This window comes from Amphiura filiformis, chromosome 5 (assembly GCF_039555335.1).
Source record: "Amphiura filiformis chromosome 5, Afil_fr2py, whole genome shotgun sequence".
NCBI lineage: Eukaryota > Metazoa > Echinodermata > Ophiuroidea > Amphilepidida > Amphiuridae > Amphiura > Amphiura filiformis.
The window spans coordinates 19,746,969-19,764,005 of record NC_092632.1 but is presented as its reverse complement, the minus strand read 5'-3'; the positions used below and the strand labels follow the sequence as shown (position 1 = coordinate 19,764,005).

Here is a 17,037-nt window from a genome sequence, read left to right as displayed (position 1 = left end):
ACACACAGAGATCTTCAAAAGATTTACAGTCTTGATTTATTTTAACCACATTCCAATTATCATATATTGTGTGAAATAGTTCTTAAGAAAATATAATATCTTCCTAAACTTGTACTTTTGGTCCTGGTTCATTTAATTCAGCAAACATTTTACACAACTCTATTTTGCTGGTAAAAACCAGACCTGTGAATGACCAGTGACTACATCACTCAAGATCGTCCTTCAGAAAAAAGTTATACATTTATTTAAGAATGAGAACAAACTGAGATTTGAGCTTAAAAGTTGGGAGTGGGTTTTAATGAAATCATTAATTTCTGGAATATTCTGGAACATATCAAGGATGGGAAATGAACTCATCCTACAGTCTGTGTATAGGCAGGTAGACATGCTTGTGCCCTAACATTGAAAACACCCTTTTGCATCTCATTTCACAAAGTTTTCAGGTGAAATACAATTTTTTGTGTGTGGTGATGTCACACATTTTTTGCCCTTTTTTTTTGATAGAAACGTGTATGGCAAACCGCACACACCCAATAGATTTTAGTTTTAGTATTTTTCAATCCCCAAGTAGCAATTTACTTGGAGCAATTACTTAATGCATAATTAGATTGTATATTCACTTGATTCATAGCTGAAGAAGTTTACAATTTTGCAAATAGTGGTTTCCAAAAAAGACCCCCTTTTTGTGTGTTTCACAAATTCTGTTACGTCATCATAAATCAGACTAAATTTCACACAAACATGCCTAGTACCCATGGACACAGAGAGTGCAGGGACCGGGGAATTGAAGAAGGCAAGGGACTTAACTATGGTCAATACAGTACATCCATAAGGTGGTTGAAAGTTTTAACGGTGGCTATTTTTACAGCTTTTCACGACCGACCATCTGTCGGCTGCTGTGATTGCTGTCAGCTTCATAGATCTGATTACTACCATGAAAGCTAATCCATAGTAATACATTCAATGCACTTACACAACTACCCTGATACAATCACATACAACTCTTTATTTATATAATGTGAACGTGACAAGGTCCAGAGCTAGTATTGTCAAGGATATTTTATATGGTTAAAACAAAGGTAAATTATGACCGTCCGATTCCAATGCGCATCTTCCACGTTGCGGTTGTTAAGTCCAGTGAACCTCCGAAGGCATGTAAACAAGCTATGACCTGTATGAAACATGCCAGTATGAATGGCTTGTGGATTATACTCATTGTCAGTGAGAGAAAGCAGACTAATACAGTGATTTATAGCTTTGTATCTGCTGTATAGGTCCTTGGTTCAACCCTTGGTAAATGAATATACATCTTATACTCCCTTCGTTAATGTATTTGAACCATGAGGCAGATGCAGTGAATGACAATGGCTTTGCGGTTAATTCTGCCGGTCATGTTTGTACACACTGCTCTGGGCATCATAAGATATTATTTATTGCCTCTACACACAATGATTATGCAAGGTTAAATGATAATAAATAAAAGAAAACAGTAAAATATTATGTTGGTAGATCCTTGAACTTGGACGTGGTATTGATATATAGCGGTCATCACTTCCATCAGCTGCATTTGAATATTATTAAGATGATGAGAGCAGATAAAAATGCACTTTCAAAATATAAGATTGCTTTCTTACGTTTGAGGCAAAGATATAAAATGTGGATCATCTCTGATAACATCTTAATGCAAGCATCTGTCGTGTAAAGTGAAATGTGAGGTGGCCATTTTGTGACTGCGTTATAAAATGATGATTGATAATCCTTCCACGTTGTTCATTTCAGCATTCAATTCCCATCCATTGCATAAAAATCATTTAATATCACAAACTCTATAAAGTGATATTGCATTTGTTAATCAGAAAGTCGATCAATACATACTCAATTCTTGAATAATATTCCATGACCCCGGTAGGCAGCATATGAAGGGACATAGTATTGCATATAAACCACAAGCTGTATTTTTCTTGTATATTTCAGATCATACCTCTTGTATCCGTCTCCATAGGCAAAAAACATAGATTGTTTTCCATTATGTCAGGAAAAGTTACTGCACAAGGTACACTATTTCATTTCAAAATGTACAACATAAACTCATATTCACTCAGATTACTGAAGCTAAATTGTAAGGTGGTTTTCAGCAAAGAACACAATAATGTTGACAATACATGATGTTCCAGTCTGACCAATTTGCATGTAGATGAGGCATACATATGCTGATGTAGGCAAACATGATCAGATGTCTTCAAACTGCTTGCAAATAAACCTGCTATCTTGCTGATCAAAACAAACACAACGATGATGCATCTCAGCAATAATTCATCTTGCAATGATTCAAGCAAGTAAGCGAATAAGTAAGCATTTAAGCAAGCGATGATGTGGTTGATGTCAAACTTGTTCCATCTGACATACCTTGTTTTCCAACAACTTGATCCTTGCATCTTGCTCTTCAACTCTTGCTTTCAACTGAAAATAAGAACAAAACAAAAGAAATACATACTATAAAAGTGAACAAAAATAGTCTTTTACATATCAATTTATCAACTTTACAATACCTACAATGGGAGTCACATTTATCTTAGTATACAATTGTAGGGTGTGGTTACATAAGATCATTAATCTTTACAGAAAACCAATGACCACGTTAGCCCAAGACACCTCTTATCAACCATACCATCGTTCAGGGATACAGCTCTGTACAGGCACAGAACCCTTATCATCCTACATACAGAATGACCATCACAGCCAGGATCAGCTCCCCAAGTTTCGTACAGGTAGACTGGGACAGAGGAATTTCAAGTTAGCTCAATTTTTCCATGACACCAGAATTATGACACTTCAAGACTCTATAGTGTATCACTGATTGAGCTGACTGGACTCAGAGCTTGGGCGCGGTTTGGTCTATTCAATGTGACAAAGCATTTTAGTCTAGAGCTTGGGAGGCTGCAAGTATTTGTTGCCCTTTTTTTAAATTGTCAAATGTTTGATATATTTGATTGAAAATAATTTCAGCAAATTTTACATAGATTTGCTTTGTTCTCTTATTTAACGCGGCTGTGTACTCTAGCCATTGTTTCTTTCTCAAAATTGAGTTTTTATGATATGTTTGTACCTTGTTATGTTTTTTATAAATACAAGGAATGAAAATCCAGATTTGTAAACTCCAACTGCAATATTTTAAGGATTTTATTTCACTATTCCACTCATGTTTGAAATTGAAAAGGAAAGAAAATCTTTGTTGTACCAGCAAGGTACACGCTGCAAGAATAACTCATCGCTATGCGTATCGCGCAATTTGTTAACGCACAAATACGCTTGGACGACACGCGACGCTTATCTGCATGCGCTGGCGCATCTTATGGAAATACCACGGAAGCACTGATTTCACAAAAAAACCTAGTGGTCAAATGGCTCCGTTTTAGCTGATAAAATGTGGGTTTTTTCAAGTTCTTTCCCCCGATTTAAATGTCAAGTTATGAATGGATTTCGCTCAAACTTCTCAAGGGGCTGTGGATTTACCCGATGTTCACGTAATATAAGTTACAAAAACGAAAACTGTCGATTCTCCTGTGAGATTCGATGAAAGTGCAAAATGTGACCACTTTAAACTTCAACGGCCATTATTTCAATGTTCATTTTCTCGGTAAAATGACGATTTAGGTACACGATAACTCAATAAATACAGCATCTATAGGTAAGCAAATATGATCATCGTAAAAAGCATGATCGACTCAAGAAACGGTTTTCTCATTTTTTTATATTTTGGTCTATTTCCGATTTTGGGCATCATTTTGTGCAAATAGGCGTTTTTGAATTTTAAAAGTTTATTTTGATGCCTTATATGGTCAATATCTCAAAAAATAAGGCCAATATCAAAAAAAATAAAAACCGCTTTTGGAATGGAGCCTCAAGATTGAGCTAAAACAAAATAAAATATTTTGGAAAGAGTGTTTTTTGTTATGATGTACCTAACAAATATTGCCAAAAACTCACTTTTTGTGATTTTCTTCAAAATTGTTGTTTTTACCCCAAATCTGTATTTATATTAAGATTTATTGATGTCTTGCCTTCATAAAATGTATACTTTTATATGTTTTATGAATAATTACAAAGTTATTGCACTTTTACTACATGCATGTCTGAGAGTACACAGCCACCTTAAATCAGGCGGATTTTGATTTTAGTTGACTTTTGATCTCAGTTGACCTTTAGTAACTTTGAAATGACCTTCCAAAATGTATTAAATGTTGTTATTTTGGTTCACAATAATTGGACCATGGTAAATCAATTTTGCATAAATTAGCATAATTTGTATAAATTAGAATTTCAAATGTGAGGACAGTAAATTTACCTCAGTCTTAGATGACCTTACATTGTATGTGGAGTATTGGTTAATGTACTCACATAAAGATATAGAATTTAGATTGGCTAGTGTCACCAAGAACACCTGTTCAGGCAATACAAGAAATACATTGGTGCTGCATTCAATTGGCCTAGTTTTACTTGACCATATCCGAATACAACAAGCAATAAAGATTGCAAGATGGCAATATATCTGTACTTATCAGGTTACGGACAATGCATTTTTTCCTTGCGGATACTTAAATCTCTTTGTCTAGATAACGAAAGATTGTATTTCACTTACAAGGTGTGATTAATAAGTTTGTGACCTAAGGTAGAAGGAGATGAGCTATACAGTTTTGACTAATATTCTATGTGGTTCACTTATTAAATGATTACACAGAAAATTTGAAGTAATTATCTTTTCTTGTTTTTGTTTGAGATAAATAAACCTTGATAGTCAGCTGTTTCTGAGAATTAAAAAAACAACTTGAAAATTGGGGGGAAAAGTGGAAAAAAAATCAGCCATCATGAAGCGTCATCCGCTACCTTGATCTCAATGGCTTTTAAGAACCTAAGAAGGTCTACAAAGTGATGGTGAACAAACTTGAGGAGGATAGCCCTTCATACAGCAAGATATAGAGGCTGCCGCATTCAAATGTACCAAGGACAGACTGGAAGATGACCAAGTTTGGGAAGGCCAGTCACTGTCATCACATATGACACTATACTGACGATTCTCTGGAACCGATGATTGAGGTATAATTATCTAACAGAAAAAACAAAAATGATAATTACTTCTAACTTTCTGGGTAATCATTCAATCAGTTGAACCCATAGCTCATCCCAACTTATCAATCATCCCTCGTACTACAAAAGCGATGGAAACTTGTTTTGAAAATGAAAAATAAAAATATTTAAAAAAAGATAAAAAGCTCCTTGTTTTGCCACTTAGTGTTATATATAAGTAGATTAAAAGTATCTTATTCATTCACAAGAGAGTTTGTTGAAAAAGATATATGCGTATTAACCCCTGACATACTTGAAGCTTGAGCTGTCAAACGTAATTCAAGTACCCCTGTCCCCCTGTACGAACTATGAGACCCATTCAAGTGAATTATGAATGACAGCATGTAATGCAATATCTGAAATAAAACAAGTGAATTGTATGGAAAAATTGCATGAAGCAAACCACTTGCACAAAGAAAGTCAAATTTTGTGGCCCGTTATGGGATTTAGCACCACCAAAATAGTTGGGCCCTGATAAATAATTATCAACATCCAAGTACTCACACACTCAATCCTTTATTTATAAATCTAAAAATTGCATCGGATGATTTTGATATTTATTTCCCTGCATCACTCAGGTGTAATGTATTCCAGAATCAAACTTTTCCTGATCAAAAACACATTAGGTTGGCCCAATGCATACTTGATCGTAGGTGAACTTTTTAGTTAGACATAAAAGGATGCTTGGCTACCATTAATAGGACAGATAACCTAGACCACTTGGCTATCATAACATCCTTGTGTGGTTACCATTCCTCTTACTTCAATTTGGATCACACATCTCATGGTCATTGTCTAGCAATGATGAGCACCAAAGTGTGGTTTCATGTTCATGAAAATGCAGTTTTGTGGATGTAATTGATCTCAAATACTACTGAGTTTATACCCAGGTGTACTCTTATTTCTGAGAAGTGTTGAAAAATATAGAGTAGGTTTTTAGGTGAAGGGGAACTTATATTTTTGCGGTAAGGGGAACATGGCTTCCTGGGCATGCTTGTTGTTGTATTAAAGTGATGCTGTCTACTTCAGACTTATTTGTTTATTTTACTCGTCTGAAACTTCTTCAAAGCTCAAGAGTTTTCTCAAAATATGGATATCATATCATAAGCATGCCATTGAACTGATTTTGTTCTCGATGATGGGTCAATCTGAAATTCCCAATACATATCCTGTGCTAAGCAAAATCAATTCAAATTCACAGCAGTGTGTTCAAGGATCACACAAACTGGTCGTAAATTGACCACAGAAAGCTTTTGCAGTAACTTGACCGCTGAAAGTGTCTTTGTGTATTTCAATATTAATGTAGCTTTGAGGTAAGAAATTTTGACATGCAGAAAATGACAGAGAATGATCTATTTATGACATCAAGAACATCAGTCAATTATCAAGACTATCTCAAGGGGCTGCTATCGGCAATGGTCAATCATCCTCGCCCAAATATCTTGACACATTTAGCATAAGGTATACTTCAGTGGACGCATATGGCTCTGACGATGGCAACGTCCACATCAAAAATTGAAATCAATTTATTAGTACAATAAAGGTTGGAGGCATTTTGGATGACCAATTCCCTTCTCTCAACTGCTCCTTTAATAGTGCCAGCTAAAAGTAACAGTTTTTTCCAAAACATTAAATATAATTAAATATCACATAATTTGATGTGTGAGACTTTTTAATAAAAAACGTTATTAACAATCACAAAGATATTGAAAAGTGTCTTTCATGTGCAGATGGCACAAATTGAAGCCACATTGCTTACTCCATAAGGAGTTACAATAACGAGTTACCATTCTTATACCATCAACCTCAGGCCAGTTCACACTTCTCTATGTGTATAACCCCACAAATAATTGAGCCATGTCACTCCTCAGACCGTGCGATTCTCAGCTTTTTCGGACATATGCAAACCTTTTAAGCATCTCCAAGATGTGCTCTGAATTTGAAACCACTAATTTTTTTATTGTTCTTTCTCTCTTGTGGTTTTTAAATAACCAGTCCATATGAACTCCCTCAGGGTGGAAATTCTACAGTCACTATCTATTCATGCCCGACAAGATAACCGCTCAAGTATAGTTATATATTAAGGACATATTTCAAAACAGAGAGATTATTTTATTTGAGTATAATTCAATTTGCTATATGGCATTGACAATTTAAATCAGTGCAATCAAATTGAAGTGATTGCAATGGTACTGAGGCTTACAGGAAGATATATGAAAGAACGCTCAACGGCTTTCCTAAATTCTAATCTTTTCTATAATTTTTTTTCCAGATCAAACATCCAGTGGCAAGTTTAGAGATAGTCACTCAGTCCCAAGGGTGGTGACTGTTAGGACAGTCATTTTACGATGGTCATTCTCTTGGGTAGAAAGCGACACAATTTATTGTTCTGTGGCCAAGTTTACAAGAAGGATGGTAAACCGGTTTTTCTAATTCTTTGCTTTTTTATTCATTCCCTTAATTTAATAAAACATCCAGGGATACAAATCAAGTCCCATTGTGTATACAATTATTCACCAGGGTGGTGACATTTCAGAGCTGCTAACCAGAGGGTGGTCATTACTATGGGAATGAAGTAGCAGATGTCATTAACCCTAACTTACTGGAGGATTTTTGGCAAAGAGGAAGGAAAGAAGGAAGGAAGGAAGGAAGGAAAAATGTTGTTTCTCTGGTGTGATTTTCAACCATGGTCTTCTCAAGTGGCAGACCCAAGATCGCGGATAGCATGCCACGAGGGTGTACCTTTATGCCGGCCAAACTTTTCATGCTCATATCGTCAGCCTACTATGATAATTGCCTATGTCATTTTTTGTAATTTTAAGAACAAGGTTACCGTAATATCCCCAAAAAGTTTTCTTGTCATCTTGGTAAAAAACCGATGCAGTCTACCTCAAAATCCATTATTTCATCTCATCTAATGTGTAAATTTTATGTTTATAGAACATTTTCAGAATATATTCACTACTTTTTAGGTCATACATGTTGTTGATAAAAGTGTGAAAAAACTAAATCAAATTGGACTAAAAACTGTCTGTGAAAATTTGCAAAGAAAAAAGTAATTTGTATGAGAAGATGCTGTTACCACGTCTGATTGCTTAGTAATACAACCCCCTTAAGGCTTAAGCAGTGAGATACAAACAGAGGATTAAGGATAAGTTATGTTGAAAATTGCCTAATATCAGAGTCGATTACTTTTTGTTTACTCTTTCAGATTGGCCTATGAGAATTGAGGCATAACAGATATGGGATACATGTAAATCTGTGTTGTACAAATTGTCATCAGAATGAGATGAGAGAAGAAACACTCTGTGATGGAGGTATCGTTGTAGCGCATGATGAGTAAATGTTATTTAGTGTTAAGAATACCTCGTGGGATTTTGTTTGAATGCTGGAATGGAATGAGTACATATGATTAATATTAGATGCCATGGGAGAGGCTGTATGTACATAGGATGGGATAGCTTTTGGGTTCTTTAGTTGCACTGAGCTTACTATGTTAATATATACACGGAGCTATTCCAGAGAGTGATGCAACTCCCTATAGATGAGTAAAGTTTCAGGGTGATAAAAGGGATTGGAGAATTCACAGGCTAGCAGTTTATTGGAAAAAGGTTGAATTTCCAGTTGAAGAAAATTAAATTTAACAATCTTGCTATAAAACGATGTTCATTCTAGGGAATTCCCAATGTTGAAAAAGGCGAATCTTTTGACCCCCGAGTCTTCTTTTGAGGGGTGATAATAATATATGGAATAGCCCACTGCAAAGTTTATTTTAAGTACATTAAAATTTTTATAGAAAGTACATCTTAATTTCAAACCCAATGAGTTATTTTAAAGCTAAATATACACCATTCAAATATAAATGATAAATCTGTGGATTTCTTTGAAAAGAATAGGTAAAGTGCATTTTGATATCACATTTTTGGGCTATAATTATTTATTACAATTTGGCAGATTTTTTGAAGATTTTTCCTTTCCCTGCGACTTTTCTATACTATAGCAACCAATGGTTAAGAAAAACATTGGGCGACATTGGTTCCAACAACTTCTGGAAATTTCTTGTTTTGTTTTATTTTGTTTTATTTCTTCTTTAACCTGAGACACTCTTTGCAAACACAATTAATCATCTGTTCTTGTCCTATAGAAACCGATGGGTAAGAGAAAATTTGGGAGATTTCTTGATTATTTGACTTGCGATTAGAGCTGAAATTTTTTGGTAATTAAAGTGTAATAAAAAATTTCTAGGAGGTGGGAAGATCTCACCTGGTGATTCTCTTTCTCCAAATCCTGTATTCTGTCATTGAGTTCCTCAATCTCATCATCTCTTGCATTTCCCATCTGCGACCTAAGAGACACCGCTGCTCCTGATGCTGACAACCCATCCAGATTCAATGGAGGCACTTTGATGGCTATGCTATTATACCCGCTACTCCCTCCACTGGGATGAGACGTCCCATTGTGGGATGAGTCTTTGGTCCTGTTTGGTGCTGGTTCTTCAAGAGAACTCTTGGCTGGAATAGACACTGCTGGTGGGTGAGGTTGAGGTTGGTTGGATGAGGCATCAGGAATATCAGGCTGGACGTATGAACCCATAGGTATGAATTCATCATCCAGTTCCTATGGAAATAACCAAAATAATGTAAAGCAGATGGTTAAATGATAACTTGATCAGGGTAAAATGGGCCACTCAAAGCATTCTCAGACACACTTTCATCAGTAATATGTCAATGGAACAATTTAACTTAAAACTAGGAATAATAATGTTTGGTTGATGGGCTTCAACCATGCTTCAATGTATCAGTATAAAGTCGATAATCTTCTCAAATTTTCTCATTGCCATTTTAAAATGCTTATGTATGGTCCAAAGCTCATTAAAATTGGACTTCTGGTTAGATGCTAAGAGTGATTCTTCAACTTTAGAAAGAAGAAAAAAATCACCTGTTTTTGTCAATAACTCAAAATCAATATTAGCAACCAACTAAACTCATTCCTCATGATTGTGTCACACATGTGCATCACAAATGACCTTCATTTAACAATCTGACCCACTTTTTAACAGTTATTTGGTAATTTACCATCTGTCAAAGACTTGAATTTACTCATCCCAATTCCTTGATTAAAGAGAAATTGTTACAATTAAAAAAAAAAATTTTTGTCCAAACTGATTTATCAAAATCATTATGCTATTTCTTCTATGTGTTCCCATTTACATATCTTTTTTTATCAACATGTTTGCTAGTAGCACTTTCAATATCATCAAATTAAGGAATTGCACAGTATTTTTTGTGGGACCCAAGGCCTTAAATGTGTAGATCTTTTGGTAGCCGATATCATTAAAAAAAATACGAAAGGTCAACATTTTCAAATGATGGACAACTTTTTCTCCCAGATACATACACTTTTACTAGTACATATCATTGGCTTGATAAGTTTACTTTGAGGACTGTTTAATGTCAAAAATATCAATTTTTAATAATTTGCCATAAAATGTGTATTACATCGCGAATTTCAAATAATAAAAAACAATTTGATATCAGAAGGACATTCCTCGTATTCAGAATACAATTTGATGTGTCTGATGTGCTCTCATGTCCCCCCCCCCAAAAAAAAAGTTGCTATCCGATCCCTTAAAGGATGACTCCGGCAATCACAACATTGTGCCTCATATGTTAGAAAATTAATTATCAAGCACGAATCACATGGTTTTATTTGAAACAAACTCATATTGACCAAAAAAACGAATTAAAACAGCTGTCTCTCAACACGCGATATTCAAAATTCCCGGGCGCAGAGATTGTCGAGTGCAATGACGTCACAGTAGTACAATGTAGGCTGACAACAAGCGAGCACAAATAACCACGACGTCATTGCAATGGAAAAATTCGGCGCGGGAATTTTGAATATCGCGTGTTGAGAGCCGGGCTATTTTTATTCATTTTTATGGTCAATATGAGATTGTTTTAAATAAAACCATGTGATTCGTGCTTGATAATTATATTTCTTACGCATAAGGCATAATGTTTTAATTGCCGGAGTCATCCTTTAAGCAACTATAATCAACGTTTGAAACGATATCACTGACTGTGGTACTATATAACCTATTGCTTTTTGTTGGGGCCCGTACCATCCAATCTAATTGCATATTTATTTTATTCACTTATTTAAACATACCATTTTAACATCAGTGACACACATCTAAATCAGAGCTAGATGTATAATGTACTGACATTCTAAAATAACTTCACATAAACAGGTTGGACACAGTAGCCCCTTACATGCCAGCGATCTCACAACAAAAGCCTTTATTGAATTTCCATCGATTTGAATTTAATAAATTAAAAAAACGTAAGCGAAGTTAGGGCTGTAATAAAGTCAACAAAATGCTCTTTCTGGAGGATAAAACAAACGTAGAATATTGATTCCCAGGAGTGAGTGAAGTATTCACAATGGACAAAGCCAAAGGCATATAAGTCCATCCACTGTAACAATTTCTTTCCTCCTGACCTACAAACATTGACCACTCGGGAAGCTACGACCAACTTAAATCAATCTGTTGTATTTAGTTAAACTCTCTAGGGTCCCCACGTTCTGCATTTTCTGTCCATCATTGTATATTTGTGCTCAAGACCCATACACAATAAGCATCACCCAGTGGATAAAAAAGATTACTTTTCTTGAGCAAATCGCTACATGGAAAAAGAAATTCTATAGCAAAATGTCATCCCAAAGCACGTAAAATGAGGTCAGATGGTAAGCAAGCAAGCAGAAAATACTAGTCAATTGTGCTATCAACTGTGTGTATGTTATAATGTAGCGCAAAATATAACCAGGCAGGCATTTGATATCGGTGACCATGCGTCTTGTTTTACACATATGTAAAATGTGCTACTATCCAGAAATAGGGTACTAGGCCAATGGTCGATTAGTAGATTCAGTATCTCTTCAAGCTCCTGGGGCAATCAACATTGTTTTTAACAACTCAAGTAGTCTAAGGTTCCCGTTTTAAATAGATTTCAAATGGAGAAACAAGTAAAATGAACCTTCTTGTAATTATTTGCATACATCTTCAATGATGAAGGAACAATCAAATCACTTAGATGAGAAACTTAATATCTGTCAAATTCTACACAGGCTGTCTCATTCTCTCGATGGGAATCAAACAATCGTTCAAAACTAGATTTTCATCTGCGTTGAATGTTAAGTAAGAAATTAAAGTAAAAGAGAAGAGGCAAGAACAAACATGGGTACTTGTTTCATTCTTGCAGAAAGTGGCTTAAGTACCTGTACCAGTCTCCACTGGCACTTTACCTACTTGCATATTATTACAACATGAAAATGAATCATTTGTAAATCAAAATCAGATCAATATACTGGAGTTACAAGTATTGGAGGAAGATGTGTTAATCATATATGCTGGCTTTAATGTTCAAACAAGCTGTGATTTTCTTGACTTCATATTTATTCATGATTTTCTTTTCATAATCATGTGCTATTCCCGTTGAAATCCATATACCATGGAAGACATGATGACCTTAATCTCCCACACGAGAGTGTTGATTTCAAATGGAGTCACCCATTATTCAGATGAAAAAGGAGAGAAGATGAGCAAAAGAGTCACTTAGTACCCCCAGGATTCGAACCTCAGTCCCCTCGCATGCCACGCAGAAGATCACCAGCTCTAGCTACGGGAGTTATGCTGGCCTGGCCAGCGATTCCCTGGGTACATATGACTTAGGCTGATTGCGTCATCACATGGAATGCTTGCACGCGCAGCGGTTTCAATAGTGAGCTTTAGTGAGCTCCGGTTGGGTTAGGGTTATGGAGAGCCTAAATCTACGAAAAACATGTTCCTCAACCCTAACCGTGCCCGTGTTTTTTGTTGCTATCGGAATGGAAAGAAGAAACAAAAAAGTAGAGAAGATGAACAAAGAAGTCAGTTGGAAGTTGGCACCCCAGGATTCGAGCCTCAGATCCCTCACATGCCACGTAGAAGATCGCCAGCCTCTAGCCACAAGGGCCTGGCCAGCAATTCCTGGGTATATATGACTTAGGCTGATTGCGTCATCACATCACATGAAATGCATGCACGAGCAGTGGTTATAATAGTGAGCTTTAGTGAGCTCTGGTTGGTTTAGAGAATAAACAATATGAATATTTGTTTTTACTGTCCTCTACCATGTGATAGACGAAAGGGAAGACCAATGTTTTGTGTAGCGGATGCCGGCGCAGTTACGTGTTACGCGTTATAAACACTCACGATGCCGTGGGGTTGTCTACGGCCTGATAGACAGCACCCGAAATCATGCGATTGTCCAATCAGATTATGTGTCTACAAACTAGACCACTCCCACTGACTAAGAATTAATAATGACTGCGTTGTGTAACTTGTAACTTGTTACACAACGAAACAAATTTACGTACACGCTGAAAAATCTAAACATTTTACTTTGGAACCATGGAACATCGTAAGGGACACAGCCCAAAGGGTATTCACAAGGTCAGAACAACTGATGGGCAGTCAATAACCTCTAACACATGCACCACTGATCACCTAGCAATGTGCTTCCATCCCTTTAATGACATGTTTTATCACAATGAGTAAGCATAATGATAGTATAAAACGAAAGAACAATGCAAACCGTATAATGATAGATCATTAACTTATGAGTATAACCTTAACACATGGTCTGCCAAATCGATTGTTATTTTCAAAGTGCATATGCCATTTTATACTATTATAAAACCAATGTACCAAAGAATACGACAGGATAAGACTACAGGTGAATAACCCCAGTAGAGAATATTGGCTTCTCATGTGTGGGGGAGGGAAGGGGAGGGCTACTTTCAAAATAAAGTATTCAAAATCAACTTGTTTTAACATGGTTTGTTTGGTGTCCTTGAAAGACTACTATTCTATTGAAAATATAGATTTACACAATTATCATTTACTTTTGATTTCCCAGTTTGATATTTGTTTGGATGCCGTTTAATTTGGAAATGGGCTCAATATAATTTGGTGCGGGGCACAGTATAATTGGTGTAGGGCTCAGTATAATTTGGTGTGGGGCACAGTATAATTGGTGTAGGGCTCAGTATAATTTGGTGTGGGCTCAGTATAATTGGGTAGGCTCAGTATAATTTGGTGTGGGGCTCAGTATAATTGGGTAGGCTCAGTATAATTGGTGTAGGGCTCAATATAATTGGTGTAGGGCTCAGTATAATTGGTGTAGGACTCAGTATAATTGGTGTAGGGCTCAGTATAATTTGGTGTGGAGCTCAGTATAATTTGGTGTGGGCAGGCACGGAAATGTTTTTGCCAGTCGCCAATTGGGTGAGTAGGTTGTAAAATTTACCGGTCCAAACAACATTTTACCTGTCCGATAATTGCCGCGGCCACCATATCCAAGAATTAATGCATCCTGGGGAATGCAATGCATGTACTGTAGGCCTACACCTACGATCAAGTCTTCCGTGATATATTTATTACTTAGATAAATTGAGCAGGTATCATTAGTACTTTTCAATATTGAAGTTCTCACAAGTTCTTACTCTATAATTTGGTGTGGAGCTCAGTATAATTAGGTAGGCTCAGTATAATTGGCGTAGGGCTAAGTATAATTTGGTGTGGAGCTCAGTATAATTAGGTAGGCTCAGTATAATTGGCGTAGGGCTAAGTATAATTTGGTGTGGAGCTCAGTATAATTTGGTAGGCTCAGTATAATTTGGTAGGCTCAGCTCAGTATAATTGGTGTAGGGCTCAGTATAATTTGGTATGTGGGGCTCAGTTTAATTGAATGTGGGACTCAGGAATTATAATTTGGTGCAAGGCTCAGCATACCAATGCTCCATCCATCCCAATTTCCATGTCTTTAGCCATGGATTGCCTGGTGTCCATGAAATAAGCAAGACACTAACATGTAGGTAAAGGTACAGAACACACATGAGTATAGAGAGTGAATGACACTCCTTCAGTATAAGAATTTCCAGTTTCTTATCTCTCAACCCAAGGGCTGAGAGCAAAATTGTTATAGATTGATTAGTGACCTTCTTTGCTTCTTTCTATTTATTGCTATTTTTTCTTCCTTTTAACTATATATATGGGCCAGCATGCTTATTATAAGCTATAGCTAGCTTGGCTTGTTCATTTTGCAAAAGTCTGGACCATGGATTCTCCATGGAAGCAACGTAGGTTACATAAAAAAAAAAATATATATCTATGACCTGAGCTACGTCCACAGACTGAAGTTGCCTATATACTTCTGTAAATACTTGCACCAATGTTTTCAATATCCTTTGATATTGCATTATAATGGGTGCATAACTGATGAACCTTAATACAAACTGTGTCCTCTCTTAGTGGAATATTAGCCAGTCCCTAATTCTAAACCTGTCAGGGAAAAGCAATGGCAATACTGCTGGATACACTTTTCAAGAAGAAAATAAATACTAACAATAGACTGCTTAGTTAAAATAACTCTAGACTTCAGCGGATGGTAAATTTGGCGCAATTTATGGTATATACAGAAGTGGGATTCTGATTGGATAATTGAATCAAGTCATCATCACATCGGCACCTCATTCGCTGTTCAAGTTGCGTAGCAATGCGTGACCTAGCCGCAGTCTGTGGCACTCACAGACTTAGCGAACGTGTAGCGTTCAACCGAGCATGCACAACCTCTTTGGATAGTATACTAATAGCAACAGAGCCTGAAAGTAGTGCTATGCGTGACTTTGTTCTTTTTTCGCGATAATCACACAGGGCAGACGGAGGCACCACTGAAGTAATTTAGAATACCTCCCTCTCCTATTTTTAAAGTTATGGGCTTGGGCTTTAAGTGTTAGGTTTATGGTTAGGATTAGGGTTTATATTTTAAGCAGGGAGTAGGATTTAGGTTAGTTACATTTAACCCTTGTGTTCTGGAATTATTCCAATTGTTGTATGACTTACAGCCTGTAACCATGGCGGCACAGAACTTTCTCCCATGCCCAGCTGTCCATCAGCTGATTCATCTTCATCACTTGCATCAACGTCAGTCTCCTTGGTCTGTTGCTGCTGAGGTTCTACCACCGGTTCCAATGAGGCAGATGAAGGTGGGTCGGAGGGAGTTGCACTCTGCTCTGAACTCATGTATTCACTATTGCTATCAAATACATCGTCTCGTGAATCTTGTGATGAAACTATGGAACCTAAAAAATACAATAAAACAGATCATATTATAATTATTTATATTTTGATCAAATCTAATGTCTTGTGAAATAATGGTGCTATGGAATCTAAAACACACAAGCAAAGCATCATTCTTGGATAAGATATTTTTAACTGAAACAAAACTGGAATGAAAATGAATTGCATGAACAGGATAAACTACTCCTCAGAACAGGCTGAAAAGAAAAAGAGCATGTATTAAGGTATCGTACAACTTTAATGCTACGGCAATACTATCTTCACATTCTGTCTCACTGTTTAAGTTGTCAAGTCCTGGGGCAGTGGTTCTGGTGACACTTCTTGGAATAACTTAGGGTTACTCCTTCATGTAATTATACACAAAATTAGGATTAGGGTTAGGGTTAGGATTAGGGTTAGTTTAGGGTTAGCATTAGGTTAGCATTAGGGTTAGGATTAGGGTTAGATTAGCTTACACGAAATAATTACATGAAGGATCGACCTAACTTAGTTACCCTCCAATATACTTACTAATGACATCCTCTGTGGGCAATTTTTGGACAAGATGAGTGAAGGACATGAAGACCAAATCATGAAATAGACTAAACACAGCCTGATGATGTGAGGACATCTCACAAGTTTTCTCTCAGATAAGAATGCAATTTTATTTTTGTACTGGCCTTCTCAAGAACCACAAGGTCATTTCAGTTACTTCCCATTAAATTCATACCATTTTTTTCCAGCCTTGA

The 17,037-nt window shown here is 36.4% G+C and overlaps 1 protein-coding gene across 2 annotated transcripts in view; it reads right to left on the bottom strand.

Annotated features, from left to right (window-relative positions):
* Positions 1-228: 228 nt before the first annotated feature.
* LOC140152774 (serine/threonine-protein kinase Nek9-like) overlaps positions 229-17,037 on the bottom strand; it is a 231,978-nt gene continuing 215,169 nt past the window's right edge. For both annotated transcript variants that reach the window (XM_072175264.1, XM_072175265.1), the window contains 3 exons: positions 16,073-16,311; positions 9,388-9,741; positions 229-2,460 (listed from right to left, as the gene is read on the bottom strand). In XM_072175264.1, coding sequence (XP_072031365.1) covers positions 2,383-2,460; positions 9,388-9,741; positions 16,073-16,311 — 671 coding nt within the window. In that variant the 3' untranslated portion in view covers positions 229-2,382. The remainder of the gene's footprint in view (positions 2,461-9,387; positions 9,742-16,072; positions 16,312-17,037) is intronic.